The sequence below is a fragment of the Orcinus orca genome, chromosome 10 (assembly GCF_937001465.1).
Source record: "Orcinus orca chromosome 10, mOrcOrc1.1, whole genome shotgun sequence".
NCBI classification, from domain to species: domain Eukaryota; kingdom Metazoa; phylum Chordata; class Mammalia; order Artiodactyla; family Delphinidae; genus Orcinus; species Orcinus orca.
Window position 1 is genome coordinate 77,159,128 of NC_064568.1, and position 22,531 is coordinate 77,181,658.

A 22,531-nucleotide genomic window follows, 5' to 3' on the forward strand; every position below is an offset into this window, starting at 1 on the left:
ATCAATTCTACTAGCTCATCATACACCCAAATCATCAAAGTCAGCCCCACGTAAAGCGATGCTAGAGCCCCTCACTCAACAAATCTGCCCCGAGAATCACAGCTGCGTAAACTTCCTCTAAATGTGGTCAGCGAGAACACAGTTTCCTTCTGCAATATATGCGTAAGAAAAAGCCCCAGGCCATCAAGAATCTCCTCGTATTCCCTCTGCCTGGAGCTCCCTCCTCCCTCCCTTCTTCTGTCCCATTTCTGCTCCTTCTTTCATGCCTCAACCTCAGTCAATTCTTTCCTGGTCACTCTCTGAGCCTATGTGCTCAGTGACCTGAGGACTCACAGAATCAAGGCATCGTGAAGTTGAGTATTTTGAAGATCATCTTGGGTAACCACTCATCAGATGCCGTGATTCCCCCTATAAACGCTCCTGCCAGGTGCTTATTCAGATTGGCTTAAATACCTTGCATGACATGAAACTCACCTCCATATAAGACGGTCCAACCCACCTTTAGTTAGTTCTGTTAGAAACTTACATTTAGCCCAGACCTATCTCTCTGTAGCTCCTACCATTTTCTAGCCAGTAGCTTTGCCTTTTTCAGGCTCCCAATATGGGATGACTCTGCTTTTGATATTACAGAATTCGAATTTAACTTAGGGTGCGTGCATATCCTCTCCTTACAACCAGATTAAAAGTTGATAGCAGCAGTCAGCATGTTTTATGTTCTTTGTGCCCGATAGGTGCTTAATAAATGTATACTAATTAAATATTAAAAACACTTCTTTGCTAAAAAAAAAAAAAAAATCATGGCACAGAATCTCACAGGCAAGATCCAGAAAGTCATGTTGAAAACTCTGACTCTTAACTATGAGCTAGGACTTGGAGCCTAGAGAGCTGGGGTAAACGCCCTCTCACCTGGGAGGCTACTGAACCCCTGTGAGCCACGCTTTGCTCATCTGTAAATCAGGAGCACTATTTTCTCTGCAGAATTTGTTGTTAAGGAGTTGGGGTAGGAAGACCCCTAGCAAATTGCCTGGCATATAATAGCCATTCCGAAACAGCGTGTAGAAATAATAATACTGATCATAATAAGTGTACAGATTAACATCTATGCAGCCATCTGCTGGTAGGTCAACTAAACCTAATTCTCTTCCAATCAGGTCTCACTTTTGAGACAGGTAAGCAAAAAAAAAAAAAAAAAACCCACCAGGCAGAGAGAACCAGCCTTCTCTTCTTACTTTGCCACCACTACTGCCTGCTCAGAGCACGAAATGCCACAAGTTATCATAAGAAAGATTAAAGCCAGGAAAATCCCCAAATGTGTTTCTCAACCTGGAGAATGCACAGCATTTCCTGAACACATATCAAAAGGAGACAGCACAGCCGGCGGGGCTGCAGGTCTGCAGAAAGGTCAGGATTTCCGAGCTGGCAGCTGGCAACCCAATCTGGTAGGAACCTTGCTCTCACTGGATCTGTGAAGATGAATAGTGCCTCCAGCTCGGGCTTAGGACACCCTGGGTCTCCCTTTCTCCTACCAGCCATTCCTTTTGAAACCAAAGAAGCACCAGTGGGGACTCTTCAGCCCAGGACCCAAGACACATTCCCAGTTAAGCTCAGAAATCTGACATGGGGAACTTCATAATTGATGCTGAGGACACATTTGCGTTACTTCCAACCTAAGAAGACTCTTTTTAGGAAAAAAACCTTTCAAATCAGTGCATCCCGGCACTTTATTTATTTTTGGCCGCACGCATGCAGGATCTTAATTCTCCAACCAGGGATCGAACCCGTGCCCCCTGCAGTGGAAGCACGGAGCCTTAACCACTGGACCCCCAGGGAATTCCCAAGAAACTTGTGCTTTCAGTCCCCTGTGAAGATTGCCCTTAAGACTAAATTTCCCGCTGACTGTTGTACTTCCAAAATAAGATTTTCATTCCAGCTCCGGCTTCTACCCGTGGCCTCCACCTCCCCAGTCACCCGGGTCTGTGCACTCCCAAGTATCATATAAATCATCCCTCCTGTCACCCCCATGTCAAGTCTGTCCCCAAGTCCTTTTGACCCAATTCTCCAAATGTCTCTCACAAGTGTTCGCCATGTTCCTTTCCTAACGTCATTCCAGGCACCAGGGCCGATGACAGTCCACACTGCTGCATCCTTGCTGGTCTCCCGGCACTAACCTCTTCATCTAATTCCTTCAACCGTAACCATCTGGCAAATTTTCACTTCAGATGGCTTCCACCAATGCCTTCTCTGTGCCAGCCTCTCGGCTGGTCTAGAATCCACTTCCTGGTGGAATCAGGACAGAATTCTGGAGGCTTTGACGGATGCTTATTTCCCTCTGCTCCCCAAGAGCCACTAACAAGCAGGTTCATACTCTTCTTGCCCCTGGCCTCCGAGTTTTTGGTGAAGGTTTCTCTGCCCCCACAGAGTTTTGAGATAGTTCTCCTAAAATGCTAATATTGTGGCATCCAACCTCCTGCCTTCAGTAGTTCTACAAAACCTTCTCCGTACCAGGTATATTTCAGGCTCTGTCAAATGCAATATTTTTATAAATAAATCCATTAAATTGTTTTTTAATTATTAAAACAAACAAAAACATCAAATACCCCCCCAGATAACTATATTAACATTTAAAAAATAAGTACATACTATTATTTAATCCTCTCAACAACCCTGTACAGTAAAAATATATTTGTATATTTGTATGTATGTATATATATGTGTGTGTGTTTGGCTGTGTGTGATATATTTGTGATACCTAACATGTGGTAAAGGAAGAAGTCCACAGCTCTGAGAATAAATGTGAGTGTTGATCCTACCTTTAAAGGATCAAACTTTAAAGCTCTGAAGAGTTGGTCCAGTGCCTCAAAAGGAAATTCCTTCTGAGAATTCTCTTTCTCTTGGAAACTTTGTTTGCCACTTTCTGGCACGAAGGCTCCAGAACACAGACGCTTCTGTGTGGCATCTGCTGAATGTAACCTTCCTATTTCTTGCTTTCCTAGTTTTCCTGGAGAGCGATGCTCTTAATGGCAACTTATATTCTGAGCATCTGCGGCCCAGCGCCTGGGCCTTTCCATGACCACTTCTTACTTCAGTGATTTTGTACAAGTACCAAGGCCAATCCTTCTTCTGCAGATGACGGGTTGAGTCATCAACACCTCCAGAATGACCCTAGAGAGGCCCAAACCATGTATAAAAAATGGAAAACATGTTTTCATGGCGATGTATCATCTTCGTGACTGTTTGTAATGAAAGCACGTCTGGAAAAATTTTGGAATGTCAAATCCTAGAAGTGGAAGTGGTTTCCTCTCTGAGGGCTAACCTCTCATGCTGGCACCAGGGATCACAAATAGCTAGGACTGGAAGTGCAGAAAGATGTTACTTTTCCAGGTGTCGGGTCACTGACTGGTTCCGAGGCAGGTGGCAGCCTGAGCCCTAGAAGAAGCTGGCAGAACCTGGAGCTGGAACTTAACGCAAGTGGTTTGATTTTAAGAAGAAAAGTCTTTCAAAATATTGAGTGGGGACATCTCTGGTCCTGTTCCTGTCGTGGGGGTGGGAGGGTTCAGGGGGTTGTCGTGGGGGAGGGGTGGGTAGAGGTGATATTGCTTGTTTTAAAAGCACAGGAAGTACAAAGTACAGTCTGTGCTGTAGATCACGTTAGGGAAGGAGAGGAGGGCGAGTGAGCATCCCATAGGGATATAAAACAAGGTTAAAATAGAAAAAAAAGGGAAGGAAGGGAAGGAGAGAGGACCCATGCTATGAACTTCCGGCGAGCACTGGTTGAATTCTCATTTCACGCACGGGGCAGCAGGCGGATCTTGTTATGGCCCTGTAAGGGGCTCTACCGGATGCCTTTATCCTGCCCTTGGGGCAAGCCTGCTCCCTCTGGCAGCCTGAAGTCTCTTTTAGACCACCAGACTGAACAGACCAAGTCCCAACATGCTTGGAAAAGGATTCAGTCCCCATGTTACAAGTGAAGAAGTTTCTAGACGGTTGGTCCAGCCACGAAGCCAGCAGACTCTTAGCAAAAAGGAACATATCCTCTGAACTCACACAGGGACAGCTATGACAGAGACATGCCTTCTCTTTATTTGTTCACTCATCTGTTGGGACACTGGGCTGCATGCCAGGCTGCAGAGAGGAAGAGGGTTCAAGGGAGCTCATGTCTCCTGGGAGTTGCAAACAGGAAGCAAAAGAATTACAATGCATTGGGATAAATGTTGGGCTACGAGGATGTATTGTGGGTAAGGGGAACCCAGGAACACAGCCCCTCCCTGTCTGGGGAATTGATGGAAGACCTTCCAGGGCAGGAGCCTATGTGAATTGAGTCCCCCAGACAAGCAAAGGGGTGTGGTGAGTGGGATACTGACTCTGCGAAAAGCAGCAGCAGGAGAGTGAGTGGGCAAAGCACTTAGGGTCCAGTGAGCGGATAATCAGATTTTATCTCCAAAGCAATTGGCAGCCCTTGAAGGATTTTCTGCAGGGAAATGAGAAAATCAGGTTGATGCTTTTGCAAGGTTGCTGTGGTGGGAGGAGCTGGTCCTTGGAAAATGCAGCCTCCAGATGTACCCACCTGCTCAGGGCCCCACATGAGGGAGGAGACACTGACCATCGCCATGCAGGTGTTCACAGCTCTCACCTGCCCCCAACCCTCCAAAGGGCAGAGCCCTGTGTTTTCCAGACAGCTTCTTGGGAATTCAGTAGGCAACTGGAGTGGCAGGCAGAAAAAGGACTTGGGTCTAGCAATTCAACTGATCCACAAAATAAAGTGCTGAGTGAGAGGAGACGAGGTTAAAAGAGAAAAAGAAAAAGAAAAAAGGCAAGGCTGCTGGGCTGAGAAGAGAGAAGCAGGCTTTTTGGTGGTGGCAGAGGGCAGCTGAAGGAAGGGGCCTCGGGGAAATCTTCAGGCTCTGAGGAGAGGTGACGGGAGAGGACACGAGCCCTGAATGTGCTGATAAGACCCCTTTAATGTCATTGGATAGAGAATGGAGTTCCTTTGCAGTTACTTCTAGAAACTGAACACTGAGGTGCTCAGAGACTGTATTATGTGGATCCCAGTGTTTCAAAAAGTTACAACAAATGTCATTTGTTGGGATTTACTAGAAAAATGGCCAAGCAAAGGGTTACATACCGGCTCGTTTTTGCCTTATTGGGTCCTCCCCTGCTAGTTCATGTTCATGGAGAAGCTGAAAGAACATTTTAGAAAATAGTCAGTGAGCGTTAGAGACGTCTTTTCACAATGGTTCTCTGTTCACATGCCCCGGGATGTTCAAGCGGAGGGTAGGGCTGCAGATTCTGGGTCAGCACCTCGTGCCCTGGGGATGGCAGGCAACCAGTGATTGAAGGGTCGGGGAAATGAAATGGATTCGTCTCTGTGGTATGATCTGGGCATCGACTTTTTATAGACCAGTCTCTAGATGCAGGAGCGGAAGAAATCAGCCTATCTGAGCTTCTCAGAGTTCCTGCAGCTTGAGGTCTGTCAAGAAATATAAATGACGCTGTCCTCCACTGTACTGAGACTTGAACCCTGAGTCATTCGCATGACCTTTTAGACGAGTCTCACGACCTCCCCTCCACACTCAGCCTGTCCCCACCCTAATATTTCTGCAGCATTAGGGCTGTTTAGATTGTGCATGCTTAGAAATTATTTTCTCCTCCTCTGGCCCTTTTTCTCCTAGATGGTTCGATGGTTGCCTTCTGAGGCGGGGGCTTTGAGAGCCAGCTCTAGAGCCAGAATGCCTAGGTACAGGCCCTTACTAGCTACGCCACCTTGAAGAAGTTACTCGTCCTCTCTGAGCCTCAGTTTTCTTTTCTGTAAAATGGAATAATAATAGTGCTGACCTCATAGAATTGTTATGAGAGATAAGCCAACCGCAACGTGGAACATAGTAAGCTCTTAATAAATGTTAGTTAGATCATATAGTACAATAATTAAGCATAAGGACTCTGCAGAAATTGAATTCAAATCCTAACTCTGCCATAAAATGGCTGTGTGACCTTGGGCAAGTTACTTAACCTCTCAGTGCCTCAGTACTCACCTAAAGTAGAGCGATAAAAATAGCTTTCCTCATGAGGTTGCTGTGAGGATCAAATGAGTAATCAATGAAAAACACTAGAATAGTTTTGATGACAGAGTAAGTGCTATTCTGGGACAGGGCATCACGCTGTCCTGGGGGCACCATTCACATGGACCCCCCCCATTTGCATACTGCCACTTGCTTCATCTCCATAAAGCTCATCTACTGTCATCAGGTGGCTTCTTTGTTTAAGACCTGACACTGATTGGCTTTGCTGCTGAGTTCACTGCCAGCTCCGTAGCTTATAACCTTACCTCGACCTGATATGGGGCTCCTAGCTCATCCCTGCCTCCAAGTGAATTTTCCTATGATGTGTTTCCCAATCCAAACTTCCTTAAGTCTCAGTAGAAGAGCCAGATAACCCCTGCCCTCCAGGGTGTGTGCTTTATCATGAACCCCATGCACCAACGAACACCCCCCGAGAGACAGAGAGCTCTGCCACCTGTGGTCTCTACCATTTTCTCCTAGTTATCTCACCTCATAATGATAACAAAAACAATAATTCCTAAGACTTCTTCAACACCCTGTGCCAGGCACTGTTAAGTACTTGGTGTGTGCTTATGTATTTAACCCTCATGACAATCTAAGGCGTAGATACCGTTATTATCTCCATTTCACGGATGAGAAAACACAGGGGCAGAGAGGTCAAATAACTTGCCTAAGGTCACACAGCCTTGAAATGGCAGAATCAGGACTCAAACCCAGCTAGCCTGCATCCTAAGTTTGCGCTTATCCACATAGGTACGGCACCGTCTTATCAGGAGGTACCCCGGAAACTGTGGGGGAACTGGGCTCCCCTCGGTGACCCAGTATCTCTTAACCGGTGTCTTTTCTCTTTCTTTCTCTGTTGTCTCCTCCACCCCCTCCTTCTTTTCAATGACTAGTATTCACGTCCACAGGAACTGTGGCGGGACCTGAGAGTTCACAAATGTTCTTGAAGAAATGAACAGAGGAATGATGGCTGATGATTAGAATTTCCAAAGCCCAGGTGCTGCTTCGTTGCAGTGAGATTATCTCAGGTCTACCGCAATGTTCAGAAAGCGAGAAATAACAAGGTCAACGTACAGGGCTGGTTCCCGTGCGGCTTGCCCTGGAGCCTTCTCTGGCTCCGTGCCTGGGCAGAAGGAAGAGTTCTTCCGCTGCCTTGCTGTCTCCATCCTCCCTGGGGCTTGGGGCTGGGGAAGGGGAGCCACCAGGAAGCTTTCTCTGTCCACTCTCCATGGCTTGCTGCTGGGGAACTCAGCCCAGGAGAAGGTGACTACTGGTGGTCACTTTTGGGAAGCTCTCCCAAGCTGAGATTTCATTTCTCCCATTTTCCAGGGGTGCTAAAAAATTAAGGACTGGCTGCCGGCAGCTGTGGGTTAAAATCAAGGAATATTTCAATCCTCTCATGCAGAGCATTTCAAATCTCTGTGGGCATAAGGATCACCTCCCTCCCTCCCCTAATCCGATTCAGCAGGTCTAGAATCGGGTGAAGAAAACTGCTTTTTTAGGGGCTTCCCTGGTGGCGCAGTGGTTAAGAATCCACCTGCTGGTGCAGGGGACACAGGTTCGAGCCCTGCTCCGGGAAGATCCCACATGCCACGGAACAACGAAGCCCATGCGCCACAACTACTGAGCCCACGTGCTACAACGACTGAAGCCCGCTCGCCTAGAGTCTGTGCTCCACAATAAGAAGCCCGCGCACCGCAACGAAGAGTAGTAGCCCCCACTTGCCACGGCTAGAGAAAGCCCGCGAGCAGCAACGAAGACCCAACACGGCCAAAAATAAATACATAAATTAATTAATTAAAAAAAACTACCATACGATCCATTTGATGGATAAATGGATCAACAAAGTAGGATATACATACAATGGGTCCATGTTCAGACTTAAGAAAGGAAGGAAATTCTGATGCAGACTACAACATAGATATATTTTTAGGACATTATTCTAAGTGAAATAAGGCAGTCATGAAAAGACAAATACTATATGGTTCCACTTGTATGAGGTACTTGGAGTAGCCAAAATCATGGAGACAGAAAGTAGAACAGTGAGTTCCAGGAACTAGGAGGTGCAGAGCTAGGGAGGTATCGTTTACTGTTTACAGAGTTTCAGTTTTGCGAGATGGTTCTGGAGACTGGCTGCACGAAAATGTGAATATATTTAACACTACTAAACTATACACTTAAAAATGGTGAAGATGGTACATTTTGTATTTACCACAGTTTTTTTTAAAAGCTCATCACCCCATGTTGCTTTTAAAATGGTAGAAGTGGGAGCTGAGTGGCAGCTTAGGCTGAGCTGATAAGGCAGGTTCAAGGGCACCTCTCCAATGGAGGTCTTCAGCCTCTAGGCTGGATGAAGATATTATATCTTGAAGGCAGATCTAGGGGGGACAATTGGGGCCTTTTGGCATGGTGGTGGGAGCTTTCAGGAAGACAAATTTAAAGTTCCACCAGCAGTCCTGGGAGGCCTATCCCCTCATCAGCCTGGGCCATGAGGCAGATGGAGTGACTTTGCTAAGGATGCTGTGATGAGGGCCGAGCTGGCACAGTGGGAGGGCACTGCTGCAGCTAGGAACACTGGGAAACTCTGGAACAGAGGTAAGGCTGACCCCATTGCTGGGATCACTTCAGGCTCCGGCTTTCTCCCCACAGGCTTGGGGAAAGTAGAGCTCTGTACTGACCGTGCAAACTCACAGGAAAAGTAATGTTTCCCTCCTCTATTTATGAGAGCAAGCTGCCGCATATGATTGCATGGGCTGCATCCCACATAGCGGAGTTTGGAAGAAGACATACAAAGTATACCTCCCAAGTCATGAGAGAAATAAAAAAGATAAAACCTAGGTCCAAACAAAGAAAGACACAAAAACAGAAGCGAGGAAGGAAATGCATAGACTCATAAAAAAAAACATCCTGAAAGTAAGAGCAAGCATTTTAAATATGACATCAAATGTGAATAAATTATACTCCCCAAATCACAGTCAGATGAAAAAAAAAGAACCTCAAACATTCCTTGTTTATAAGAGAACCAGTAGAACAAAGGAATATACTGAAAGCTAAAAAAAAGTAAAGAACAAAGATCAGGCAAACACAAATAAAAAACAGAACTGACCATTGGAATATAAGACAAAGAATTAAAATTGAAAAGTACCAAGCAGGGCAAAAAGAGACATTTTATCATGGTAAAATCTACCAGTGAAGCTCTAACAATAGTGACAGACTGGATAAAGTAGCACTAAATATCTTTTTAAAAAGTCAGTAGAAAAAATGCTATTACAAGAAGAGAAATCATAATAGCAAACACTGATAGAGCCTTTTTAAAAATGTATGAGGCACAGGGAGTTTACTGGGTCAGGAGATGGAGGGCAGTCAGGACTCATACTTCTTTTTTTTTTTTCCAAACGCCTGTTGGAGAAAAATCTCATGTAACCTGTGTGAGTCAGTCGTGAGTGTTTCTGCTTCTGGAAGGATACATCTGTGACTATATTCGAGTGTATCAGATAAAGAGACGCTGCATTTCACCCTCTCCAGAGAATAAACTTCCAGACTTCTGCCAGGGTGGAGGAAGGGCAGCTTGCCCAAGTTCATGGCATGGGAGAGGGGATATAGGGACCCAACCACTTTTCACACATCCTTCAACCAGTCTCCTTGTATCAGCATTCTCTTCATGCCCCACTTTCAGAGGGTTTCATCAATTCTTGAACATTTTGATGAATATTAAGTTAGCTTTCTCCACTGTTGGCTTAAGATTCAGCTTTCGTGAGTTTTCCAATTTGATTGCCAGTTGACTATTTGTCTTCTTGTCTCCAAAATTCTGTTTTATATTTCCTTTTCTGCTCCATCATTATGATTTTACTTTTATTGATGCTGCAGTCATAAGAGGACTGTGCTCAGCATTATTTTGTTGACCAAGCGTATTCCTGGCTCTGCTCACTGCTACTGAAAAGATTTATTGCAAAAATAAAAACTATATTATCGGTACTACGGGAAGGCTCAAACCAAAGAGTACTTCCCAGAACTTCTGCTGCCAGTGTCTTGTCCCCGCAGTGAGCCACAGCCACCACCCGCCTCAGCAGGAGACCCTTCAACACTAGCAGCTGTGCGACTGGCTGAAACACAGAGGGGAAGTAGAGCTGTGGAAATCAGAAGAATTAAAAACTGTGAGGCTGACAGGGTCTTGGTGCTCTGGCCAGGTGTCAGGCCTGAGCCTCTGATGTGGGAGAGCCGAGTTCAGGACATTGGTCCACCAGAGACCTCCCGGCCCCACGTAATATCAATTGTCGAGAGCTCTCCCAGAGATCTCCGTCTCAATGCTAAGACCCAGCTCCAATCAACGACCAGCAAGCTCTAGTGCTGGACTCCCCATGCCAAACAACTAGCAAGACAGGAACACAACCCCACCCATTAGCAGAGAGGCTGCCTAAAATCATAGTAAGTTCACAGACACCCAAAACACACCACCAGATGTGGTCCTGCCCACCAGAAAGACAAGATCCAGCCTCATCCACCAGAAAACAGGCACCAGTCCCCTCCACCAAGAGGCCTACACAAGCCACTAAACCAACCTTAGCCACTGGGGGCAGACACCAAAAACAACGGGAACTACAAACCTGCAGCCTGTGAAAAGGAGACCCCAAACACAGTAAGTTAAGCAATAGGAGAAGACAGAGAAACATACAGCAGATGAAGCAGCAAGGTAAAACCCACCAGACCAAACAAATGAAGAGGAAATAGGCAGTCTACCTGAAAAAGAATTCAGAGTAATGACAGTAAAGATGATCCAAAATCTTGGAAATAGAATAGAGAAAATACAAGAAACGTTTAACAAGGACCTAGAAGAACTAAAGAGCAAACAAACAATGATGAAAAACACAGTAAGTGAAATGAAAAATTCACTAGAAGGGATCAATAGCAGAATAACTGAGGCAGATGAACGGATAAGTGACCTGGAAGATAAAATAGTGGAAATAACTACCACAGAGAAGAATAAAGAAAAAAGAATGAAAAGAATTGAGGACAGTCTCAGAGACCCCTGGGACAACATTAAACACACGAACATTCAAATTATAGGAGTCTCAGAAGAAGAAGAGCAAAAGAAAGGGACTGAGAAAATATTTGAAGAGATTATAGTTGAAAACTTCTCTAATATGGGAAAGGAAATAAGTCCAGGAAGCGCAGAGAGTCCCATACAGGATAAATCCAAGGGGAAACACTCCAAGACACATATTAATCAAACTATCAAAAATTAAATACAAGGAAAAATATTAAAAGCAGCAAGGGAAAAGCAACAAATAACATACAAGAGAAGCCCCATAAGGTTAACAGCTGATCTTTCAGCAGAAACTCTGCAAGCCAGAAGGGACTGGCAGGACATATTTAAAGTAATAAAAGGGAAGAACCTACAACCAAGATTACTCTACCCAGCAAGGATCTCATTCAGATTTGATGGATAAATTAAAACCTTTACAGACAAGCAAAAGCTAAGAGAATTCAGCACCACCAAACCAGCTTTACAACAACTGCTACAGGAACTTCTGTAGGCAGGAAATACAAGAGGAGGAAAAGACCTACAATAACAAAAACAAAACAATTAAGAAAATGATAATAGGAACTTACATACGATAATTACCTTAAATGTAAATGGATTAAATGCTCCAACCAAAAGACGCAGACTGGCTGAATGGATACAAAAACAAGACCCGCATATATGCTGTCTATAAGAGACACACTTCAGACCTAGGGACGCATACAGACTGAAAGCGAGGGGACGGAAAAAGAGATTCCATGCAAATGGAAATCAAAAGAAAGCTGGAGTAGCAATTCTCATATCAGACAAAATAGACTTTAAAATAAAGACTATTATGAAAGACAAGAAGGACACTACATAATAATCAAGGGATCAATCCAAGAAGAAGATATAACAATTGTAAATATTTATGCACCCAACATTGGAGCGCCTCAATACATAAGGCACATGCTAACAGCCATAAAAGGGGAAATGGACAGAAACACAATAATAGTAGGGGACTTTAACACTCCACTTTCACCAATGGACAGATCATCCAAAATAAAAATAAATAAGGAAACACAAGCTTTAAATGACACATTAAACAAGATGGACTTAATTGATATTTATAGGACACGCCATCCAAAAACAACAGAATACACTTTCTTCTCAAGTGTTCATGGAACATTCTCCAGGATAGATCATACCTTGGGTCACAAATCAAGCCTTGGTAAATTTAAGAAAATTGAAATCATATCAAGTATCTTTTCTGACCACAACGCCATGAGACTAGATATCAATTACAGGAAAAGATCTGTAAAAAATACAAACACATGGAGGCTAAACAATACACTACTTAATAATGAAGTGATCACTGAAGAAATCAAAGAGGAAATCAAAAAATACCTAGAAACAAATGACAATGGAGACACAATGGCCCAAAACCTATGGGATGCAGCAAAAGCAGTTCTAAGAGGGAAGTTTATAGTATTACAATTCTACCTTAAGAAACAAGAAACATCTCAAATAAACAACCTAACATTACAACTAAAGCAATCAGAGAAAAAAGAACAACAACAAAAAAAAAACCCCAAAGTTAGCAGAAGGAAAGAAATCATAAAGATCAGATCAGAAATAAATGAAAAAGAAATGAAGGAAACTATAGCAGAGATCAATAAAACTAAAAGCTGGTTCTTTGAGAAGATAAACAAAATTGATAAAACATTAGCCAGACTCATCAAGAAAAAAAGGGAGGACTCACATCAACAGAATTAGAAATGAAAAAGGGGAACTAACAACTGACACTGCAGAAATACAAAGGATCATGAGAGATTACTGCAAGTAACTATATGCCAAAAAAATGGACAACCTGGAAGAAATGGACAAATTCTTAGAAAAGCACAACCTTCCAAGACTGAACCAGGAAGAAACAGAAAATATAAACAGACCAATCACAAATAATGAAATTGAGGCTGTGATTAAAAATCTTCCAAAAAACAAAAGTCCAGGACCAGATGGCTTCACAGGGGAATTCTATCTAACATTTAGAAAAGAGCTAACACCTATCCTTTTCAAACTCTTCCAAAATATAGCAGAGGGAGGAACACTCCCAAACTCATTCTACGAGGCCACCATCACCCTGATACCAAAACCAGACAAAGATGTCACAAAAGAAGAAAACGACAGGCCAATATCACTGATGAAAATAGATGCAAAAATCCTCAACAAAATACTGGCAAACAGAATCCAACAGCACATAAAAAGGATCATACACCCTGATCAAGTCGGGTTTATCCCAGGAATGCAGGGATTCTTCAATATATGCAAATCAATCAATGTGATACACCATATTAACAAATTAAAGGAGAAAAACCATATGATCATCTCAATAGATGCAGAAAAAGCTTTCGACAAAATTCAACACCCATTTATGATAAAAACTCTCCGGAAAGTAGGCATAGAGGGAACGTACCTTAACATAATAAAGGCCATATATGACAAATACACAGCCAACATTATTTTCAATGGTGAAAAACTGAAATCATTTCCACTAAGATCAGGAACAAGACAAGGTTGCCCACTCTCACCACTATTATTCAACATACTTTTGGAAGTTTTAGCCCCAGCAATCAGAGAACAAAAAGAAATAAAAGGAATACAAATTGGAAAAGAAGAAGTAAAACTGTCACTGTTTGCAGATGACATGATACTATACATAGAGAATTCTAAAGATGTTACCAGAAAACTACTAGAGCTAATTGATGAATCTGGTAAAGTAGCAGGATACAAAATTAATGCACAGAAATCTCTTGCATTCCTATACACTAATAATGAAAAATCTGAAAGAGTAATTAAGTAAACACGTCCATTTAATATTGCAACAACAACAATAAAATACCTAGGAATAAACCTACCTAAGGAGACAAAAGACCTGTACGCAGAAAACTATAAGACACTAATGAAAGAAATTAAAGATGATAGAGGGCTTCCCTGGTGGGGCAGTGGTTAAGAATCCGCCTGCCAATGCAGGGGAGATGGGTTCAATCTCTGGTCCGGGAAGATCCCACATGCCGCATAGCAACTAAGCCCATGCGCCACAGCTACTGAGCCTGTGCTCTAGAGCCTGCGAGCCACAACTACTGAAGCCCACATGCCTAGAGCCCATGCTCTGCAACAAGAGAAGCCACCGCAATGAGAAGCCCACGCACTGCAACGAAGACCCAACACACCCAAAAATAAATAAATTTATAAAAATAAATAAATAACGATGATAGAGACAGATGGAGAGATATACCATGTTCTTGGATTGGAAGAATCAACATTGTGAAAATGACTATATTACCCAAGAAATCTACAGGTTCAATGCAATCCCTATCAAACTACCAATGGCATTTTTCACAGAACTAGAGCAAAACATTTCACAATTTGTATGGAAACCCAAAAGACCCTGAATAACCAAAGCAATCTTGAGAAAGAAAAACGGAGCTGGTGGAATCAGGCTCCCTGTGTTCAGACTATACTACAAAGCTACAGTAATCACGACAGTATGGTACTGGCACAAAAACAGAAATATAGATCAATGGAACAGGATAGAAAGCCCAGCGATAAACCCACGTACATATGGTCACCTTATCTTTGATAAAGGAGACAAGAATATACAATGGAGAAAAGACAGCCTGTTCAATAAGTGGTGCTGGGAAAACTGGACAGCTACATGTAAAAGAATGAAATTAGAACACTTCCTAACACTATGCACAAAAATAAACTCAAAATGGATTAAAGACCTAAATGTAAGGTCAGACACTATAAGACTCTTAGAGGAAAACATAGGCAGAACACTCTATGACATAAATCACAGCAAGATCCTTTTTGATCCACCTCCTAGAGAAATGGAAATAAAAACAAAAATAAACAAATGGGACTTAATGAAACTTAAAAGCTTTTGCACAGCAAAGGAAACCATAAACCAGACGAAAAGACAACCCTCAGAATGGGAGAAAACATTTGCAAATGAAGCAACTGACAAAGGGTTAGTCTCCAAAATATACAAGCAGCTCATGCAGCTCAATTTCAAAAAAACAAACAACCCAATCCAAAAATGGGCAGAAGACCTAAATAGACATTTCTCCAAAGAAGATATACAGATTGCCAACAAACACACGAAAGGATGCTCAACATCACTAATCATTAGAGAAATGCAAATCAAAATTACAACGAGGTATCACCTCACACTCGTCAGAATGGCCATCATCAAAAAATCTACCAAAAAAAAAAAATCTACAAACAATAAATGCTGTAGAGAGTGTGGAGAAAAGAGAACCCTCTTGCACTGCTGACGGGAATGTAAATTGATATATCCACTATGGAGAACAGTATGGAGGTTCCTTAAAAAACTAAAAATAGAACTACCATATGACCCAGCAACCCCACTACTGGGCATATACCCTGAGAAAACCATAATTCAAAAAGAGTCATGCACCACAGTGTTCGTTGCAGCTCTATTTACAATAGCCCGGAGATGGAAACAACCTAAGTGTCCATCGACAGATAAATGGATAAAGAAGATGTGGCACATGTATACAATGGACTATTACTCAGCCATAAAAAGAAACAAAATTGAGTTATTTGTAGTGAGGTGAATGGACCTAGAGTCTGTCATACAGAGTGAAGTAAGTCAGAAAGAGTAAAACAAATACCATATGCTAACACATATATATGGAATTTTAAAATAAATGGTTCTGAAGAAACTGGGGCAGGACAGGAATAAAGATGCAGACATAGAGAATGGACCTGAGGACACGGGGAGGGGGAAGCGTAAGCTGGGATGAAGTGAGAGAGTGGCATGAATGTAAAATAGATAGCGAGTGGGAAGCAGCCTCATAGCACAGGGAGATCAGCTCGTTGCTTTGTGACCGCCTAGAGGGGTGGTATAGGGAGGGTGGGAGGGAGACGCAAGAGGGTGGGGATATGGGGGTATATGTGCATGTATAGCTGATTTACTTTGTTGTACGGCAAAAACTAACACAATATTGTAAAGCAATTATACTCCAATAAGGTTGTGAAAAAAATGTATCAGACACAGTTCTAAGGCATCTTATAAATATTAACTAATTTAATTCTCATAGAGATCAGTAAATAAATACTCTTATTTTCATCATTTTACAGATGAGAAAACTGAGACACAGAATCACATCAGTCTCGTGAGATTTCATAACCAGTAACATGCCCTGTCTCTGGTGCATGGAGTAGCCTAAGGAAAGAAGATACCAAGGATTCCCACAAGGAACAAGGGGGTACTTATCACCCTCTTGAGTTGAGCTAAACTCCCATTAACTTCCCAAAGGTAGACGACCTGGCTAATTTGTTAGCAAAAAGCCTGGATGATATCTATGGCCCTTTCAACTATATCAGTCTGTGATTATAACACAGACACAAATGAACACCTTTTGAAATGTGTTCTAGTCTGATGCTGGAGTTCAAGTGAATATTTTGAGAACATAGGTCCTGCTCAGTCCTCAAAATCTGCTTTATAGATGTTGTTGTCAGTTTCACAGGGTGGGGCTTCAGGCCTAGACGTGGCAAATTTTTAAGGAGGGAAGCCAGGAGGATGTTCCCTTGACACTACCACTGATTTCAGAGTGTGGCAAGGTGCAGCCCAGTAGATACCTTAACATCCATTTATGTTCACCACCCCCTCCCACCATTTGTGACATTTTCTCAAAGACCTTAAACATTTGTTTAAAGCAATTTCCGTCTGTGACATTCCCAGGAAATCAGAAAAATGTGACAGGGAAAATACAGCAGACACGGATTTACTCACCGAAGGATAAACAATAGACTCTAAATTCAAGTTCAGTGTAGCTTGGGAAGAAAAAATCACACTAATCATGAAGCACAAAGTGGTTCTCCTTGGGGATTTCATGTCTTCAAGTTTGAGTTGCCTTGCCTGAAATGGAAATAGGATGGTTTAGAGATACAGTAATTCATTTATCAAACACAGAAAGAACTAGCAAACCCTGTCTCAAAGTTTGCACTACAAAAGGACCTTTTCAGTGAAGGGGAGAAAGGAAAAAGCATAAATACATCAAATGTAGACAACAGTGTCTGCTCCAGACCGCGGGTGAGGGAAGGATGGCGTTAGGAAGGATGGGGGTTGGGAGGGCTGGGGATGGTACCTGCAAACAGCACAAAGATGGCAGATGTCTGGGTACCTTTCCTAGAGACATAGAGAAGGAGAGAGGGAAGGAAAGAGAAAGGAGAAAGAGGAAAGAGAGGGAAAGCAAGAAAAAGGGAGAGACTACTCAGTACAAAGTACTTTTAACCTTGTGGTTCAGTACATAGCATATGAACAAAAGGATTCAGAGAACAGTACTTTCCTTTGCTATGTGCGACACAGTCTGATATTTTCAATTCTATTCTATTACCTTACACTATTTTTTTCTTTGAATTCTGGCAGTAAACCATTCCATTGACTTTATGACCCACATTAATGGGCTATGACCCATTAGTATGAAAAATTCTGGACTCAGTCATAAAAATACAAGTTGTATTTTAGAGATTTTTAGAGTGTATAATATGGAACATTGACATATATCTCAATATATTGATTTTTTATAGCTATCTTTTACAATGCTAGTAATGAAAACAAACTTTTTCAGCGACCAGATGAATCATTGTTGCATTTGAAAGTTAGAGTATCACGTGGAATAATCCCACCTCTCATGGGTCTGAGGACCACGACAAACTACTTTGTGTAGATTCCTTTCCTTACTGACATTTTTATGTCCATGTGTTTTTGTGAAAAGAATACTTGACTAAGGAGATATGGGTTAGGATCCAGGATGACTACAAACTAATTGCATCCTTGACACTTCTCTGCATCCAGTTTGCTCATCTATGAAATGGGGATACTCAGACCTCCTCTAATTCTCTCACAGACTTCTCTGAGGCTCAGATGTGACTAAAAGCCGTGCAGAGCTCCAGGGATGCCGGCTGCAATGGTTTCATCCTGACCTTAGTGGAATCCAGAGAGCCGCCATCAAGGACAGCCCTTGGTCCAGGCGTTGCCGGGGCCACCAGGGGACCTGGCCAGGATAACACACGGAGAGACAGCCAAGACTTACATGCCAGGGAAGACTGTGTTTCAATCACCAGCTGTCGCTGTCTCCTTTTCCTCTTCCCCAGTGGAAAAGAAGGAAGAATAAGGCCCTGGAAAACTGAGCCAATTTGCAGATCTGGCAATCAAATACATTTTTAAAATTCTACAACTCAACGGCTTTTGGAAAACGCTTTGCAATTTAGGTTACAGGAATAGATATTTAAGGCCAGATGCATCTACTGCAGGGAAAGCATAACCACTCATTCCTTGTTGAAGGGAGGAGGCTTTTGTGACTGTGGAGCAGGCTGATTTAGCCTGGGGATAACAACTGTTTTGGGGATGAATCGGGTATTTTGGAGGGAATTTAATCTTTTTAGGCATTGACTTAGTGCACTGGACTGGCTGGTTCCATTTTGAGGCAGTTAATCGAGGAGACGAGAATTAGTAACTGACTAGTTAATGAGCCTCCCTTAGTACGTGACAGCCATGGAGGGACTCAGGCATTAAAGGAATTCAAGCTGACTCCACGTCTTTCTCTGGTCCCAATGTTGGCCTTTGTCAGAGTTAGCAAGGATCATCTTGGTCATGATAATGACCAAATAAAGGGTCACAACCTAAATGGTCATGTCTGGCCCTTTTGTATAATAGCCACTGGCCAATACTGTCCACTGTCCCCATCTTCCCCCAGCCTCCCTGGACATAGCTCTTGATGAAACTGACATCCTTTTCTCTGTTGGCCTATTTTGTGGCCACAAAATCACAATTCAGTAGAAATAGGGATACAGGAAGGACTGCACTGTGGGGAGGGGATGTTCTCTGGATACAGAAGAAAGGAAACAGCTACATACAGTCATCAGTTACACGGTAAGGGTGAAGGGCAGGCCCTCCACGTGAAGGAAGAAGGCCATCGTTTCGAGGGAGAGGTAATATTAAAAATATTTGACAACCAATATGGCGTGAGCCTGACCAGTCTGAACAGTGATACCAACTGAAGATCAATTCAGTTTTCAGGGCTCCTGCTATGTTTGGGGAGAGCCTTCTGAAGACACACTATTCTCACCTATATCAATAACGTCTCAGTAACCGTCCAGCTGTTCTCATCAGTGAGGAATCCAGTGGAGGCTGTTTAACTTGGCTAACAGGGAAGAGAATCCAACGAAAAGCCCAGAGTAGCAGCCCACGTCAAGGCAATATATCTTCAGTAGGGCCCCTTTAATGGTAAAGCCCTGAGAAGTTTATATTTATTCCAAATTCCTGGAGTAAATGGCAGAGCACAACTAAGAAACTCAGAGACAAGCAGAGGCAGAAAGGGAAAGAAACATATCTGATGTCATTTCCAATTTCCTTCTCCTTTTACATTATAAATTCTGGACACTGTCTACTAAAACTCACCAACCTATATGAGCCTGCTGTGTCTTAGAAAAAGCTGGGAGATATGACCTCATGCTCAGGAGTAACCCTGGGAAGATGAGCAACTTCCTGGTTCCTCAGACTCTGTCTTCCTGTCTGTGAAGTTAGAAGAGAGGGGGAGGGAAATCAAGCACCCTGACATCATAAGCCTCCTATGCCAGGAAGAAGTTGCCAGGACTCTCAGCATCACTGCACTTGGAGGACGAGGGCCTGGGTTCCTTGGAGCAGTCTTTAACAGCATTCTCTTTTGGAGGGATGTGCACCAGAAACATTCATTGTGAAACTGACCTGAAACACATCAGGGAACGGTTCTCCCAAATCTTCTAAACAACCAGTGCTTCAGATCAGCTGGTCTCCAGGAAACCCTTCATCAGCCCTGAGCTGTGGCAATTTGATGGAGGGGGTGGGAGCAGGAGTGAAGAGGCTTGTACACCTTGCAAGTTCAGAAGCCTGTTCTTGAAATGACCACATCTGTGTGGTCTGATGACCCAATGTCATCATCAATTTATGATTCCAAGCTCCGTATAAATAGGGCAATCGTGAGACTCGTTCTGGGAATGATTTCCTGAGCTCTACACAGCTCTGCCCTCCCGGTGCTCTCTGGTGTTCTCGGCCCCTCTCCCCTGGGGATCCCAGCCTGGATACTCTCCTTGGCTCCCCCTGGGGAGAAGGAAGGCAAGAGGTGAAAGCAAGCCCACATTTGATCAGCCTCTGCCCAGGTGCCTCGTCCTTCCTCCAGCCCAGGGCTCTGCTCCTGGCTTGGTCCCTGAGCACAACCCCTCCCCTTAACATTGCCTGGGTACCACCACCCTGGAAGGAAGTTCCCTGGAGTATTTGAGCATCATCTGCTTAAATGGTTCTTATCCCTGCCTGCACGTCAGAACAAGCACCTGGGGAATTTCTCTTTTTTTTTTTTTCCTCTTTTCATTTGTTTATTTGTTGTTTTAATATCATGCCAGACCAATTAAATGAGCATTTCTGGCAGGGTAGGGAACTGAGCATCTGTATCTGTCCCAGCTGTTTCTGATGCAGAGGGAGGTTTGAGGTCTGCAGGTCCACATTTTCAGCATCCCATTGCTCTATCCACACTCCTGTCACTTTCCATCACCAGCCTATGGTCCTCTGTCTACTAAAGAAACTACATAGAAACAGAATCTTAAGGGGGATGCATTTAGGAGGCAGTCAATCAATGGTGGATGAATGAATGGTTTCATGGGATTATGGACTCAAATGTGATCTACCAATAGTTTTTGATGCAATTAAGCAGCCAAGTCTGTTATTTGAGGTTTATTATATATCTCACATAGAATCAATCACGGTGCACAATTATGAACCAACAAACATTGAGAACTTTCTGTAGGCCTAAATTCGTGCCACGCATTCATGAATTGACATGAGTCATGGTCCTTGTTCCTAAGAAGTTCTCAATCTCATCGGGAAGGCATGCAACAGAGACTGGAAGAAAAAATGTAAGTTTAAAAGATGCTATTTACTAATCGCCTGCTAGGTACCAGGCACAGCCCTCAGTGCCATTAATATGTTCATTCACTTAATTTGCCTCTCACAATAAGCCTGTGAGGTAGGTATTTTAATCCTAATTCATAGATGAGGACGTGAAGGGTCTCAGAGAGGTTACCGTACTGACCCAGGCGGCCCAGCTAGTAAGTAACAGAGTGAGAATCGCCCCCAACTTGGCCTGTCTCCAACGTGAGCTGCAGTGTGAAGGGATGAGATGACTGGAGGAGGTTGGACAGGGGGAAGTTGGGTGAGTTTGGGAGTGACCGAGGTCGCCAGCCAGACCCTGAAGGATGGGTAACTTTTTAATGTAAAACGGGAAAAGAAAAGAGAATCCCAGGCAAAGGAGAAGAGCCTAAGCAGAGGCCCTTGTCTCTTTAAAGGGAACAAAGCAGCCCAACGGGCGCTGTTTAGCTGTCCCTTGAATTCCTTGTGGACGTTGCCTTGGTCAGCTTGTCCAACCACTGTGACAAAGGCTCAGCCACGGTCCCTGGGTGTGCGTTGCTCTCCTGAGCAATCACCATCAACAGAGAAGGCAGAGCTATTGTTTGCTCTGACTTGGAAAGAAAATGAATGTAATGACATTAGGGGTCCAGTGATTCTCTCCTTCCTATAACAGACTGTAGTGGAAAGAGCACTAGCTTTGATGCAAAACAGGCCTATGTTCTGATTCCAGCTCCATCACTTAGTAACTGTTGGTGAGACACTTAACCCCATGGAGCCTCAGTTTCCTGATGTGAATAATGGGGATCACAGCACCCGCTTTGCAGCATTGTTGTAAAGATTAGAGATTGTGCCCACGAAGCACAAGAAAGCCTGGTCACAGCTGAATTTCTTAAGGGCTGAGTCGTGTCCTCCAAAATTAATGTGTTGAATTCCAACACCCCAGCAGCTCAGAATGTGACCTTATTTGGAGACAGGGTCTTTAAAGAGGTCATTGCATCAAAATGAGGTCATATGGGTGGGGCCCTAATCCAATATATCCAGTGACCATGTAAGAGGAGATTAGGACACAGACCCACGCAGAGGAATGACCACATGAAGACACCAGAGGAAGACAGCATCTACAAGCCAAGGAGAGAGGCTTCTGAAGAAACCAATTCTGCCAACACCTTGATTTCAGACCTCCAAGCTCCAGAACTGTGAGAAAATAAATTTCTGTTGTTTAAGCTACCCAATCTGCAGGACTTTATTACAGTGTTCCTAGCAAACTAATACAGAATTCAATAAAAATGATATCTCTTTTTATTTTTTATCACTCAAAAAGTGTGAGTGTGGCCCTCTGGTCTGCTGCCCAGTATTTACTATTTACTCTGGGAATGTTTTTATGAAAATTGAAAAATGGATTATTGGTGTGTCTGAATAGAGCATAAAACATACACAGTTTAAAACTGAAAGACAAACGAGAATTCATGTCTAGTTCAAGCACTCTTGCCAGCCCTCTACAAA

At 43.3% G+C, this 22,531-nt stretch overlaps 1 protein-coding gene across 8 annotated transcripts in view; it reads right to left on the reverse strand.

Annotated features, from left to right (window-relative positions):
• ADGRF5 (adhesion G protein-coupled receptor F5) overlaps positions 1-22,531 on the reverse strand; it is a 112,084-nt gene that overhangs the window by 44,550 nt on the left and 45,003 nt on the right. For all 8 annotated transcript variants that reach the window (XM_049716332.1, XM_049716329.1, XM_049716328.1 and 5 more), the window contains exons 2-3: positions 16,880-17,005; positions 5,123-5,177 (exon numbers count right to left, since the gene is read on the reverse strand). In XM_049716332.1, coding sequence (XP_049572289.1) covers positions 5,123-5,177; positions 16,880-17,005 — 181 coding nt within the window. The remainder of the gene's footprint in view (positions 1-5,122; positions 5,178-16,879; positions 17,006-22,531) is intronic.